The sequence below is a fragment of the Lepidochelys kempii genome, chromosome 9 (genome assembly GCF_965140265.1).
Source record: "Lepidochelys kempii isolate rLepKem1 chromosome 9, rLepKem1.hap2, whole genome shotgun sequence".
Lineage (NCBI taxonomy): Eukaryota > Metazoa > Chordata > Testudines > Cheloniidae > Lepidochelys > Lepidochelys kempii.
Window position 1 is genome coordinate 62,698,917 of NC_133264.1, and position 14,573 is coordinate 62,713,489.

At 43.1% G+C, this 14,573-nt stretch overlaps 1 protein-coding gene across 5 annotated transcripts in view; it reads left to right on the forward strand.

Moving 5' to 3' along the window:
• The window catches only part of LOC140917577 (H(+)/Cl(-) exchange transporter 5), a 93,236-nt gene extending 82,728 nt beyond the window's left edge, over nt 1–10,508 (forward strand). For all 5 annotated transcript variants that reach the window (XM_073360704.1, XM_073360705.1, XM_073360702.1 and 2 more), the window contains 4 exons: nt 2,016–2,202; nt 5,490–5,888; nt 8,378–8,594; nt 9,307–10,508. In XM_073360704.1, coding sequence (XP_073216805.1) covers nt 2,016–2,202; nt 5,490–5,888; nt 8,378–8,594; nt 9,307–9,397 — 894 coding nt within the window. In that variant the 3' untranslated portion in view covers nt 9,398–10,508. The remainder of the gene's footprint in view (nt 1–2,015; nt 2,203–5,489; nt 5,889–8,377; nt 8,595–9,306) is intronic.
• The last annotated feature ends 4,065 nt before the right edge of the window (nt 10,509–14,573 follow it).

Genomic DNA, 14,573 nt, shown 5'->3' on the forward strand with positions numbered 1-14,573 from the left:
TAGAAGTATGCCAGTGTCTTGTAATTGCCCTCAGCGTTTGCTGGGAGGCTGCTTACCTAGATCCATTGGGTTGCTTTCCTACTTGTTTTATCCGTAGCCTCTATTAAGCTTGTAAGTCTTATAACTCAGTGTACAACAATCTCACCGACCAGGCAACGTAGTATTCACAGGGCATCTCCATCTCTGCCACACCCACTTCTTGAGATTACTTAAAAATGGAGCAACAAGCACAGTTCTGAATTGTCTTGCTTTTGGAGGCTTAGACTAGAACTTGACAGTGAAGTTGCGTGTATAAAACATTAAGTTCATTGTATGCAACTTAATTGCATCTTAATTTCTCACATCCTTCCAGCTTCTGCATTTTTTGCAGGCAGAATCAAAGTGCACTCATAAAAATGTAGCCCCTGGGAGTCTTTTTCAGCTTGATTTATTTTAAATGGTCATTTCTTAAGATAGTTAATTGGAAATACCCTCCTTTGGACATGATTTGCTTTGACAGTGGTTGTGAGCTATTTTCATTTAAAAAAAAAAATTTATAGTATCCTAGAGTATCAGATGTGAGACCCTTTCATGCTTATTCAGTGGCAACCTTTTGAGCAACTAAGGTTATTATGCACTTGGAGGCTTCCTCATAAGAAACTGATGGGGGCAGGGGGGAATTTGAGATGCTGGCTGTAGGACTGCAAACTAAGGATCTTTTTCCCAGTATTTGAGAAGTGACTGATCATCTAATTCCACTAAAGGCAAACTTATGAATCATTAAATATATGCAAAACAACTTCCCCTTTCATGTTACAGTGAAGTGGTCCATTGCTACAACGGACAGTGCTCAAATGTATGAGAAAAGGATGTGATGCTTTCAGCTAGTCTGACAGTTTGACTGAAAGCACTTTGTACTTTATAAGCCAAATTATGTCAGAGTAAATTATGTGAATATGGCTGTGAGAATTATTAATGGTCCCTGTAAGACCTAATTCTGGGGACCACTGTGGCAAGGCTCAGTTTGAATTTTTTCAGTCTGGGGAGAGGGATTTTTCTATTTTTAGCGATGGAATTTTCACTCCATTCGGGTGTTTCACATATATGACCACACACAGCAAATGTTTAGTTGGAAAGGCATAGGGGAACACTAATATATTGCGTGTGTAGCTATTTTGTTATATTCTCATAGGATAATGGCTTATTAGAAACTTATTAAACAGAACAACAGTAACCAGGTATGTATGGGAACAAATCCGATGTGTAGGGGGGTACTATATGTATGCAGGTATAATCCACCATAGTGTAAGTAAACACCAATAAAGAAATGAAGATGGGCTCTGGAACACCCTACTCACAATAAGACCTCCTTTTCAATCTGCGATTGTGTTTTGGTGCTGTCACCATAGAGTTATCACAAACAATGTACATGGCTTAAGATTTGAGCCTAGTATACAAGTTTTCATTGGAAACTAAGGGTGGAAGCATAAGACAGGAAAGGGGGCAGTGTGTGGTACCTAAACCTTCCTCTGGGATGTCGAATGCCCCCATGTCTTTCCTTTAAATGGGGTGGGGGCGATATTGTAAAGCATGGTGTCTGTCTCATTCAGTTCTGTGTTTCTGAAATGATCAGTTGTCGGCTCCTCAGGCTAAAGCAAGGTTCTTTATAGCAGAGTTCTTCTCACAAACCTTGCACTGTTTTAGGTGTGAGTGACAGGTAAGTACAGTTGATTACGTAGGGAACTGAGAATGAATGTTAGAGTAAGGGCTGTGTTATCCAGGCAGGCACCGTACACATTGTATTTTACCTGTTCATTCCGGATGTCCTAACGCTGTCAGGACAGTATGTATCCTTCCCTCTGCAGGGAGCAGATCAGTACATAGTTTAACGATTATCGCCAACAAGCATAGTTGATGATGACTGCCAAACTGATTCTGTGTTCAACTTCTAAGTCTGTTACCCCTCCGTGTATGTTGACTTACTGTTGCAAACGTGCCTTTACCTTACACTAATGTGTTTTGGATTTTTTTGGTAGGTCCCTTCGGGTCTCTTCATTCCCAGCATGGCAGTTGGTGCCATAGTAGGCAGACTGCTAGGTGTAGGAATGGAGCAGCTGGCTTACTATCACCATGACTGGACTATTTTCAGTGGCTGGTGCAGTCAAGGGGCTGATTGCATCACTCCTGGCCTTTATGCAATGGTTGGTGCTGCAGCATGTCTAGGTAAGCAATAAATATTTGCTGCTAGTTTAAAGGCAAAACTTAGTGTGATACTTTGTCAGTTATCTACAGAGCTGCCTTCGGAGTTGCAGAGAAATGATTTTGTGTGAAATGCTACTAGTTTTGCGGACTTTGAAACTGCTTTTATCTGGAGAGAGGAAACTTTGAAACTGTACTTCGTAATGCATTGATCATATTTCTGCCTGCTCTAGTTTACACCATGATGTCCTTGGAAATGAGATGAAACACTTCAGTGGGAATTTCCTGAGTAAATACTTAAATCCCTGGTCAACCTAATTGATTTTAAGTCTTTCTCTAGGCTTTTAGTCCCTCTGTCAGCCTTTCTGCTTCATGGTACAATTCTTGTTTCATGTACTCTGTTGGGGGTTTTTGGGAGCATTTAATCCATTTAACAAAAATCCCTTTTTGTGAAGTAGAAGCATATCTGACTGGGTTCCACCCTGAGACACAATTCCCAACCTAATAGACTGCAATGTGCCTTATGCTTTCCAAAGATGTGTTTTGCCTTTGGTTTTCATCACAAGTCACACCAACTTCAGTTAACTCATCCAAGTGGAAGTAGTGTTGCAAACCCTGAAAATTTAGATTTATCTCGGTCCTGCTGCTGCTGTTTTCAGAGAGGACACGTGTCTGAAAACTCAAAATACTTCCTTTTAGGCCAGTGTCCCCCAAACTTTTATGTTGCACCGTTCCCCCCCCCCCCCAGGAGCCAGGGCTAGGAGCAGGACCACTGTTGGGGCCGGATCTGCGGCTGGGGCCATTGGTCAGTGCTGGGGCTGGAGCCGCAGCTGAGCTGGGAGCCAGGGACCAAGGCTGGAGCTGCAGCTGAGGGTAGGTCTGGGGCCAGGAGCAGAACCGTGGTCAGATTGCGGTCTTGGGCAGATCTGGGGCTGGAACAGAGCTGAGGGCAGAGCAGGGCTGAGTGGCGCTCCCTTCCTACCCCGCCGTGCCCCCTAACGTTCCTCTACACACTCCTAGAGGGGGTATGCCCCACAGTTTGGGGACCCTTGTTCTGGTGTTGGGGTTCTGTTAGGAACAAGGAGTAATGCATTTGTTGAAATCTAAAATACTTCCTGGCTTTGGAGAAGTTGTGTAAAATAGGAGGCATATAAACATGTTATTTTAGAACGTTATCAATCTTCTTGGAAGTAGATCAGTCAGTCACTTCCACTGTTGTTGGCAGTGTACTCCATATGCAATATTAAGCGATAGCATTACATAAACAAGGTTGTTTTTAATGGTCTTTGTCACTGGTGGACAAATGCTGAAGTGGAGATGTCACTTAAAGCAGAAGACCATTACTGGAGCAAAAACTCCCATATTATTATAAAATGTAAAAGTGAAAAACAAAGCTTTAAAAGTAGCTGTGGGGACTCAGAACTCAAGAAGGCAGCTTCATTGGGTAAAATTTTCAAAGGAGCCCAAGTGCCATTTTCAAAAGTGACTTAGGAGCTTAGGTCACTCAAGCTCTTCTGAATGTTTTTTACCCATTTTTCTTTGAAAACCTATGTGTGTGTATTTCCCGTGTTCAAAATGCCTGCATGTAGCTAAACCAAAGAAATTAAAAAGCCATTTGTATCCTTCCGTGGCTCTCCAAGGAACTGATGATGGCAACAATGACAGGGTCAGAATGCCACCTGGCTTGGCGGTACACCAGCCTGAAAGAAAGTAACTGATTATAAACAGTTATCTGTCCTTGTGGTTATTACTTGAGTTGTTTCAGACCTATACTCTGCGTGTGTGAGAACAGTTTTGGGGCTAATTTGTACTCTTGTCAAGGAACAACTTTCCAGCAAGCTGGGACTAAGAAACACTGGTATTTTTATATATATATATATATATATATATATATATATATATATATATATATATATATATATATATATATATATATATATATATATATATATATTGGTGTGTAGTGTGACAAAGCTCTGTCCTTGTCTCCGGGGGTCCTGCGTTTCCTAGCAGATTTCACTAGCCTCAGGGGCTCACTGTGACCCTCCACATAGCCCTTCTCTCTCTAGAGGCAAGGATCACAGCTTATTGAGCCATTTTCATCATAAGCCAGCAAGGGAGGTGAGGAGAAGCTATCCTCCCTCGCACAGTCTTTGTTGTCTCCCAGTCTCAGTGATTAATCGCGGAAGGGATGGGAAAGCCCTCTACTCCAGGCTCCAGCCCAGGGACCCTAATAGTAGCAGCTATGGTAGCTGACTTTTTGGAAATAGGACATGTACAGTTCCCTGGGCCACTTCCCCAGAGCAGCCCCCACTCAATGTCTCCTTCACCGTTACCTCAGGACCTCTTTCCTTGCGCCTGATAGGGATTTGTACTGCTTAGTTCCTCCAACAGCGCAGCTTCCTCCTACAGCTCCTGACACGCGCACCTCACTGACTAACTGGGAGGCTTTTAACTAGTTCCAGCCAGCCCTTGATTGGCTTCAGGTGTCCCAATCAACCTAGCTATCTCCACTGCTTTCTAGAAGGATCTTAATTGGCCCCAGGTGTCTTGATGAACCTGGAGCAACTGCCATTAGGTTACCATGGTACCAGAGATTTGTTAGCTTGGGGCTAACAAACCTTTTCCTCACTACTTTACTATAGCCATCTGGCCTTGCCCTGTAACAGAAGTTACATGTATATTTATTACTAACTAATGGTTCTCAGTTCCTGCTTGCTGGGAAATTGATAAATAATGTAAATCTAAACTGTCAAAGGAAATAACATACTAAACCAATGTAGATATCAGACACATTTCAGAGGTTCTGTTAGTTCCTCGTGATAGCAGACCCACTGAATTTCATGATTCTGTCCACGAAAACATGAGGCAACAGTCCAGATCGGAAGTATACCCAACCAGCTGATATGAATGTGTGTGGTTCCTTGGGGCTGCTTCTGTGTACTATGGGAGAGTCGAGGAACAACTCTGGCTTCATGGAATTTAAGTGACACTGAGAACCAGATCTATCCGAAACAAACTTAATGACTCCTATAATCCAGACTAAAATGTATAACCAATCTGCTGTAAAGCATGGACATTTTGTAATTAAGTAACATTTACCTATATTCACATTTGTTTTCCAGTGTAACCTTGAAAACGTCCTGTCTATACATAGAATGTGAAGACTAGGGATGTCCATCTGCTACATCTCAGGATGGCAGAGCTGACTTTAGTGTAGTATGCCTACATTGCACATCAGAAACAAGGGAGCTCTTGTTGGGAGTCCCTAGGAGTGTGTCAAACTCTGAGACTTTTGTTCTGCTTTGCAGGTGGAGTAACCCGTATGACTGTGTCGCTGGTAGTCATTATGTTTGAGCTTACTGGTGGACTGGAATACATTGTTCCTCTAATGGCTGCAGCCATGACTAGCAAGTGGGTGGCAGATGCGATTGGACGGGAGGGCATCTATGATGCCCATATTCGTCTCAATGGCTACCCCTTCCTAGAAGCCAAGGAGGAGTTCTCGCATAAGACTCTCGCCATGGACGTAATGAGGCCCCGGCGGAATGACCCTGTTCTGACTGTCATCACACAGGACAGCATGATGGTAGAGGATGTAGAGGCCATAATCAATGAAACCACTTACAGCGGCTATCCAGTGGTGGTGTCCCGGGAGTCCCAGAGGCTGGTCGGATTTGTCCTCCGGCGAGATCTCATCATTTCAATTGGTAAGAGAAGTAAGGCAGAATGCAATGTGGATAAAAACTTTGCAGTCAGAGACCAGTTACAACTTGTTAAATAGAGTGCAGTAGATATAGGCTTCAGTGAGCGTTGCCATTATACAACGCCTGTGATCAGGACATGTAACTTCCATTACCCTGAGCCTTGGTGTGCAAAGTGCCACTCAGCATGTGTTTGACTAAATCAATGTAACAAGAGCACTGCCATGGAGAATAAGGCTTTGACCCAGCAGCAACTAAAAATATTCTGTTTTATCGGCTGGCTTATTTTTGAAAGACACTTTCTGCAGCTAAGCTTCAATGTGGTTGGAGTTTTGTTGGTTCCATGCATTTAAAAACAAAGCTTGAAAAGCACTTGAAAGAGTGGGTCTGGCTATTGCCTTATAGCGACTTGTCAGTGTTTCGTCCACACCCAGGGCCATTTGAGACTGTGCTGCCAATCCTGCAGATGGAGGGATCAAAGTCACAGGGTTCCCACCAACCTCCACTCCACCAGGGACAGGTTGAAAGGCTAGTGTGCTATTTGCTAGTCATGCTTCGGTGCCATTTGGTGGGGAGTGTGAGCAACTTTGTGTTGACCCAGAGCTTGAGAAATAAGGATTACTCCTCTTTCATCACAGCACTGTCTTGGGCATGTTGCAAATTCTCCTTACCCTCTTGCTTATCAGGAACTCTCCAATTAATTTGCAAGCTGGACACCATCAGATTAGGCCTGAATAAAGACTGGGAATGCTTGGGTCATTACAAAACCTAAACCTAATTTCCCCAATACTAATTTCCCCATTGTTTCTCACACCTTCTTGTCAACTGTCTGAAATGGGCCACTCTTATTACCACTTCAAAAGTTATTTTTCCTCCATTGGTATCCTGCTGTCAATTGAATTGTCTCGTTAGACTGACCTCACACTTGGTAAGGCAAGTCACATCTTTTCATGTATATATACCGGCTCCTGTGTTTTCCACTCCATGCATCTGACAGAGTGGGTACTAGCCCACAAAAGTTTATGCCCAGATAAATTTGTTAGTCTCTAAGGTGCCACAAGGACTCGTCTTTGGTTTTTCAAGGACACAAGCACTGTCTCTGGGTATGCTACCTGTTGGTGCCCTCCATGGGATGGAATCCTTTTGCCTGGCGTGGCAGAGGAGTTTGCGCAGGCAGAGCAAACACATTCTCTTGAGCCCCCTAATGTAGCTTGTAAGGGGGGACCCAGATCTGTGTGAACCAGCCCTGTCCATGCTTGTGTTAGTGAGAGACTCTGTAGTGCACAAAAAACACCTGTTGATTTTGGTGGGAATCTGCAGGCTACATGCAGTACAGATTTCACTCACTGGCTCTCAGTATGGGAATGCTTGTGCTTGATATGTATCTTACTAAATATTTCAGCCATTGACAATGGGAGGGAAGGAAATGCAGGAAAGGTACATTACAGCTTAATGATTTCCTTCCTTGGGCCTGACCGCACTGGGGTACAACGTGGTCCCATTTAGTCAGGACTGCAGAGATTCTCCTGTGTATTAGTTCCTGTTTGCTGAAGATGCACAAAGAAGAATTCATTCCCAGTGGTCAGCCTGATCTGATGGGTGAATGTCTAAGCTGGACCCCATTCTGAATTCAGACTTCTGGAAGTCAGGCCAGCTGCTCTCCTTGTTGTTGTAGGCAATAATGATAATTAAATGGTCTCCAGACACTGTGGCTACTATCAGATTGGCCTATTGTGGTTGGGAGGTGAAGTCTGCTACTCTCATTAAAGTAAACTTTCCAAAGGTGAAGAGTACCTTACCTGAGCCATGTCTTCAATGACTGGGGGGAATCTTCTTTCTAATCAAGTGTACATAGTGATCCTTATCTATTAAATTGCTATAAAATATTCTTCTGTACTATATATGAAAGGGACCCGATTCAGTAGCTGGATAAGGGCATTGAACATGTTGCATACCCCTGTGTGCCTCAGTTTGCCCATCTTAAAAAGTTCTGTATAGATGGGTAGATTGAGGGTCCTTTTATGACTAGTGCTATGTAAAGGCAAACTATTATCCCTCTCTCACTTCTCCTGAGCAGCAGATCTGTGCCCAGCACTGTCCTCTAGTCATCTCCAGAAATGCTCTTCTATAGGTGGGTTTCTTGGCAGCAACAAGGTGATGCAACTGGTCTGGCAGCACCAAAAAGTTAATCCAAACTCTGTTGTGAATGTTGAGCTGTATGTAATGTGCTGAGCTGAAGTAGCATTCAGAAGTGGGATGATTATGGTGCCCCAGGGGCTGGGATATCTTCAGCTGAGAAAAGGAAGTTGGTGTCCAGTGTTGTCACCCCGCCCCCTCAGGTGGCTGGAGAGATGACTTGAGAGAGAGCCTCTGCTGCTCCTTTGCTTGAGTAGATGAAGGAAGGGTTCTTTAAAGCTCTGTGAATGGGAACAGAGGGAGCAAAAACCTGTGCTTTAAATGTCTTCCCTTTATAACCCACAATGTCTCTCACTCAGAAAATGCCCGGAAGAAGCAGGATGGAATTGTGAGCACTTCAATTATTTATTTCACTGACCACTCTCCTCCACTGCCTCCGAGTTCCCCATCCATGCTCAAACTCAGGAGCATCCTGGACCTCAGTCCATTCACGGTGACAGACCAAACGCCCATGGAGATAGTTGTGGATATATTCCGCAAGCTGGGACTGCGCCAGTGCCTCGTCACTCACAACGGGTGAGAACGCCGCACGGAGGAATTTGGGCTGAGAATCTAACAGGGTAGCGCTGAATGCAAAGCATTAAAAATTGCTTGTTGAGCTCAGGAAGTCAAATTCTTCCCTCCTTTTCAACTGGTGTAAATCCTGAGTAACCCCATTGATTTAGTTGGAGTCGTTCTAGTTTTACATCTGTATAATAGAGAACTCAAAGCATAGAAAAAGTAAAAAGCAGGGGTAGCTCACCATCAAATTGCGTTAAAACAATAGACCTTGCTGGTAAAGGCAGTAAACAGTTTGGGAGGGGTTAAAGCCATTAGGCACAGCACCATGTCAGATCACCGCACCTGAGACACACAGTCCTCTTCCACTTGAGCTGTGTGGAGGAAGGGCAGAGGGCGTGCGCGCGTGTGTGTGTAAGTACATTGGTTTTAGAAAAACCTGTGGAAGATGGGTGTGGGGGAAGAATTAAAATAAATGGTTGACTAATATTTGTAGATCTGCTTGTTTAGATAAGGATATCCAAAGTGGATTGACCAGTGGTCTGATCAGACGTGTAAATTCCACACTTTTCATAGAGTCATAGCATTCTGAGCCATGGAAACATTTGATGGTCATCATGGATTAGAACTGCCATCAGAGAAGCCATGGTCATAAAGAGAGAGAGTCATTGTGGGAGGAAAATCAGGGAAAGGAGCTCATATGCTAACAATCTGTTAATTAACTTTTCAGGAAACTACTTGGGATCATTACCAAAAAGGATGTATTAAAGCACATTGCGCAGATGGCTAATCAAGACCCAGATTCCATACTCTTCAATTAAAAACAGACTAATAAGTATTGGTGTTTAACACAAAAATGAAACTTTATAAAAGACCGTGGATTTTCTCTTCTATTTTTATTAAGAAACTGGAGCTATCTTCAGAGTTTTCCTGTATGGAGCTGAAGATCATCATGTTTTTTCTACAAAGTAACCCATTGCACTACGTAATCTGTGGAAATTAATTTTCTCTTTAGAAGAAAAGACTTTATTATAATGCTTTTGTGAAGTTGCATTGGAAAGATTCCATGAAGGAGTAAAAGCAAAATGCTACAGAATTAAATCTGTTCCCTTATTTTATTTGAACTTTGATAACTAATGTTGGGAGGGGAAGAAAAGACTATCTAGTTTTAAGTCTTCAAAAGCCATGGAGGAGAAGGATGACTTTTGCACACAGCACTAAGATGCCTGAGAACGAGATTATCATAACTAAGGGCCACAATTCCCAGACAGCTGCTTGGTGAAAACACAAATTTGATCCTTCTTTTTTTAGGTTTCTAAAAGCAATCAGCAAAATGTAAAGGGGGCTTTTTGAGTTTTATATTTGAACCCAAGGTGAATCTACATATTCCTGCATTCAGTGTCCAGCTAAATGAGGACTTGTTTTGGAAGCTCTGCTTCTAATCAGAATGAAGCTTCATTTTAGTCTTCTCTGAATGTATTAAGTTACCCTCGTTAAAAGTACCCAAAGGGAGAGCAGAAGGGCTCACTGGTTATATTCTTGCAACTCTCCCCTTGTTGGCTAAGACCAAGGATTTCTCCTTCTCTATAACGAGCAATTGAAAGGGTTAAGACAGAGTGCCAAGTTATTGCCCAAGTTTTACTGCACTCCTTCCAAATGATCCCTGATCATGTTACAGATATTGCACAACTGACTTCTTTCTTAATCAGCAGTGTCTTTATGTTGAAGGGTATGTCTATTTTATTGGAGTTTCCCAGATCCATATTGTTTACATGTATGCATATTCTGTTCCCTTCTTCCATGCCCTTTACTGTGCCGAACTCAGGATGGAATCCTGTCTCTGGGAATGAGTAACACTGCCACTTTATGCATATTCTCCATCTGCTGTCTGTTTTATTACCACCAACTATGCAATAAAAACCCCTTCCTGTTCACTCCAGCAGGATAATTTATAACCTGGATGGTCCTTCCCAATTCTGTTTGTCCCAGATTCTAGCAGATTGAATTGGTGTCAATTAATGAGATCACTTGACCATTTACTAATGCTTTCCAAGTACTGAAATACAATCAGAAACCAGCCTATTCATTTTAGCACCCACCCCAGATCAATTTATAGACATGGCTAAGGATTAGCAATGGAATGCAGAGCTGCCATTCACCTCTTACTCACCGATTTGAATTCAGGGAAGTGGCCAAAAGTTGACAGAGCGCCAAATACTTGGCCAGTGCTTTTGGCAGTTCAACTATCAAGCTGCCTATGAGAAATGAGTAGTGTTCTTAGTCTAGTTCCTGAGGGGCAATTATTGGGTCATTAAAACAGGCATTACATGTAGCACAAGTTGGCCACTTTTTTTTGGCAGTCTTGGCTGGGGAGCTGGCGGACTGAACTCCCCCCATCCTTAGACGAGGTCCATTCAGAGTAGCAGGCAACGTGGGAAGTTTACACCATCTAGGTTGCCTTTGATAAACCTGTTCTATGGGTAAATCGGACTTCCATGAGCACTAAAAGTTCACTCCAGTGTAAATGAACTAGTTTCTGTTTTAAGCACAAAACAAATGTTTTCAAAGCCTCTCCAGCAGTGGGCAGCTGTCACTGTTGCTTCAGCATCCTAACAAACAAGACAACAGCAGCTGCTACTTGAATCATATTGAATAGGAGAAGTCAAGTCAGCCGACCAGAATGTTATCACCACATCAGTATCTTCTGCTTGGAAAATAAAAGCCTTGACTTTGTCTTCAGCATTTCCTGTTCAGCAGGAGACAGCTGTTTGTTCCCTTTTTTACAGGAGGAGCGGAAAATGTTTTCAATTCAGAACAAATAGGTTTTAAATTGTTATCCTCAGCTCTATCAATGGGTTGCCCTTGAAGTCTTGGTTTACCCTTGAAAAAACTGTTTTGTCCTGTTTTCCAAGTGCTGTCGCTGATTCCTCAACAGACTAATGCTTTGTGTGCCCAGTGTTTGTAAGGAACACCATGAAAAGCTATTTTTGGCTAAATTATAATCAAGCCTGCACCCAACAAACAAATCTATCCCAGCTGGGGAACAAATGTCATTTTGTGTACTCAATGCCGTATTCCGAACACAGAACTTTGCTCCCTTTTCACACTTCAGTTCCAGGAAGAGACAAATGGCTTTAAGTTCACATTTCTTGTAGTTGCCTTAGGTGTGGAAGACTCAGGCTCTCAAATATACACACCCCTTCGTCCTAATTTAGTCTCTTTGAGAGATGTTATCGTTTGGACCACCATATTCAGAGGGGGTTTAAAATGGCTTGTAAGATTGCCCAGTCCTGTCAGTATGTTGCATTCAAATGGATTCTCATGTTAGGTTCCCGTGTCACATGGGGAAAGGAACTGCTGTTCAAGCACACTGTGGGCCAGGGGGAGGAGATGGAAGACAAAAACAGCAGCGTTGAACATTGCAGTGGGCTAGTCCAGTGTCACCCATGGCCTTGGCCCATGTTCCAAGGAGAAGGGGAACAGAGAGAATCTGATGCCCAAACTGCCATAAGCCATAGGCATATATACCTGTTGAGTAATGAAAACAAACCAGGATAAGTTATGGAGAGGAAAGGGTTTTCCTGGAATGCTGCTCACTAAATAAAATTTACTGCACTGAAAGGCTCTTGGGCTTAACAGCAGGAAATATCTGCCTGGCATCCATACAAGAACGAGGTGTGAGCCGACAGATTGTTAGAATCTTGCAGCGTTTCAACCACCTTACGTGAGTTTACTTTGGATTTCGGACTGCACCAGCTGGCGTCCAAAGGGAAGTTTGCTCACTGCATTACGCAGTAGATTCCTCTTGGTTCCTAAAGCCTGATGTGGTCTCCCAGTGCGAGTGGCACAGCCTGCCGTGCAGCTCTCTGCTGGATCCTCAGTTCTGGGAGCCCTTGCTTGATAAATGTTCTGCTGCTAGAGCTGGGTGGTGGACAGTCTGCGGCATCGCAAAAGGAGTGGGAAAGAACTGGTTCTGTTGGCCTTAGATGAAGTTTGGTATTCCTCCCAAAATTCATGGGTCAGGGTATTTAGAGAGAGTAAATTATGTAGGAAGGTGGTGGTAGGATGGACTTAAAGACAACTTGTGAAGAAAAGGAAAGTGTGCCCTTTCTTTGCTGTTTTCTGATATAAAAAGACCTGAAAGATCTTTTTTCAATAAAGAGGGTGTGTTCGTTTTATCAATCTCCCTGTTTTGTGGGAGGACTCCGGCGAGGGCTGGAGAACTGGTAAGAGACTAGAAATGAGTGAAGCATTAACAATTGAGAGGGGAAGGCTGTTCTTTAAAAATGTTTAACACCTCTGTCACACACGTTCCTGTCAAGCACTGGGATGAAAAGTTCTTTATGCAAAGGGCAGTCCCTCTGCCCCTTTAATGGAAGGCTGAGAGAGCTCTAGTCCTCCAAAAATCCACTACCAAAAACAGGGAAGGAGGAAAAGACTTTTAATATTTCTAAGATTAAAAAAAATCACCAGAAACAATTTCTTAACTTTCCGGGCCTTCTCTCTCCCTTATGAGAAAGCAAGAAGAAGGCGGGGTGTAGAGAGGCAACATGAGCTTTTTGCAGGATATCTTCAAGATCAACTGTGATGACTGAAACATGGATAGTTCTTCTCCAACACAGTTGTTTTCTAGTCAGATGAGCTTCTGGCATACAGTAGAGCAGCAAAAGGAACCTCAGTAACTGCCAACAGATGAGAATGCCTGTAAATCATGTCTTAGGTAGTTATGAATGAAACAACAGGATCTCATGGGTAGTGATCAGTTTCTCAAAGGTTGCCTCCCTCTCTTGCCAAATACGCCACAGACATGGTCAAGGAGACAATGGATTAGTACCAACTTTGTCTATAAATGATGAGCTGCAGCTAAAAGGGCACTGAATAAACAATCGCCAACCAGAGAGTTGAGCTGTGTCTGCACAATGAAGCTGTACTCACTTAACTAAAGCCATTTCAAAATTAATTTAGGGCCATTCTTCCTGGTGAAACTCACCAGCAGAATTATACTGGTATGCCGGTATAATTCTGCTGATAAAATTCACCATGTAGACTAGCCTACTATATCTGCCTGGGTGAACACTTATTCTAGAAAGTGGCCATCGTGGAGTTATGCCAGTTTAAATATAGTCACATAACTATACAGGTATAGTTCCGCCAATAAATTTCTCTTGCAAAATGCAGCAGTCTTGTGTTCTGTGATTGGTGTTAAAAGGAGTAAGAAGGATGCACTAATGGATAGGGCATTGGGGAGCTCTATTCCCATCTTAGGCAAGTCCCTTAATCAGCTTTAGGCCTCAATTCGCCAACTACAGTGCTGGTGTGTGAGGAAAACATAATACTCCATTAATGAGGGTGAGGTGCTCAGATACTATCATGATGAGCAGCATTTTAAAAGCACCATTGACCAATCGTGGGGTGTTCATAACCCTTGTATACATTGGTGCCCAGCCCACCACACCCATGCTGCCTACTCAAGAGGAGGTGGCTGCCCTACTTCTGTACATATCCTGGATCCAGTCTGGCAAGAGGGGCTCATGTCAGACCTATCAGTGTGGGACTTGTATAAGTGGAAATTGTAAATATTGGCCATGGTGTTAATATAGTCTTAATATTAATTCTCAATGCTCAGGATAAAGACAAATGAAATGTCCCTTGAATGTAATTCTCTAGCATGGGGTTTACAGCTTACTTTGGTAACATGGGTACTATGACTTTATAGGCTGCTTCCTAGTCCAGCTTTGCACTTTTTAGATCTGTGCTCTTCACGACAGGATATTGTCATCATCTGTGTCTGTCCACCTTACTCTGAGCATTACCCCAATAGAAATCCTATATGCTGCCCTGGATTTGTCTGAATGAAACATTATAGCATGATGAAATACCACTGCTCTCCTACCCAAGTTCCCCGTCTTTGAATTCTGTAGGGCTGTGCTCAGAACCTAAGGCAGGAAACTGATCAAGCTGCCCTGCTGAGGGAAGGCTGAGTTGTAGAACGCTGCT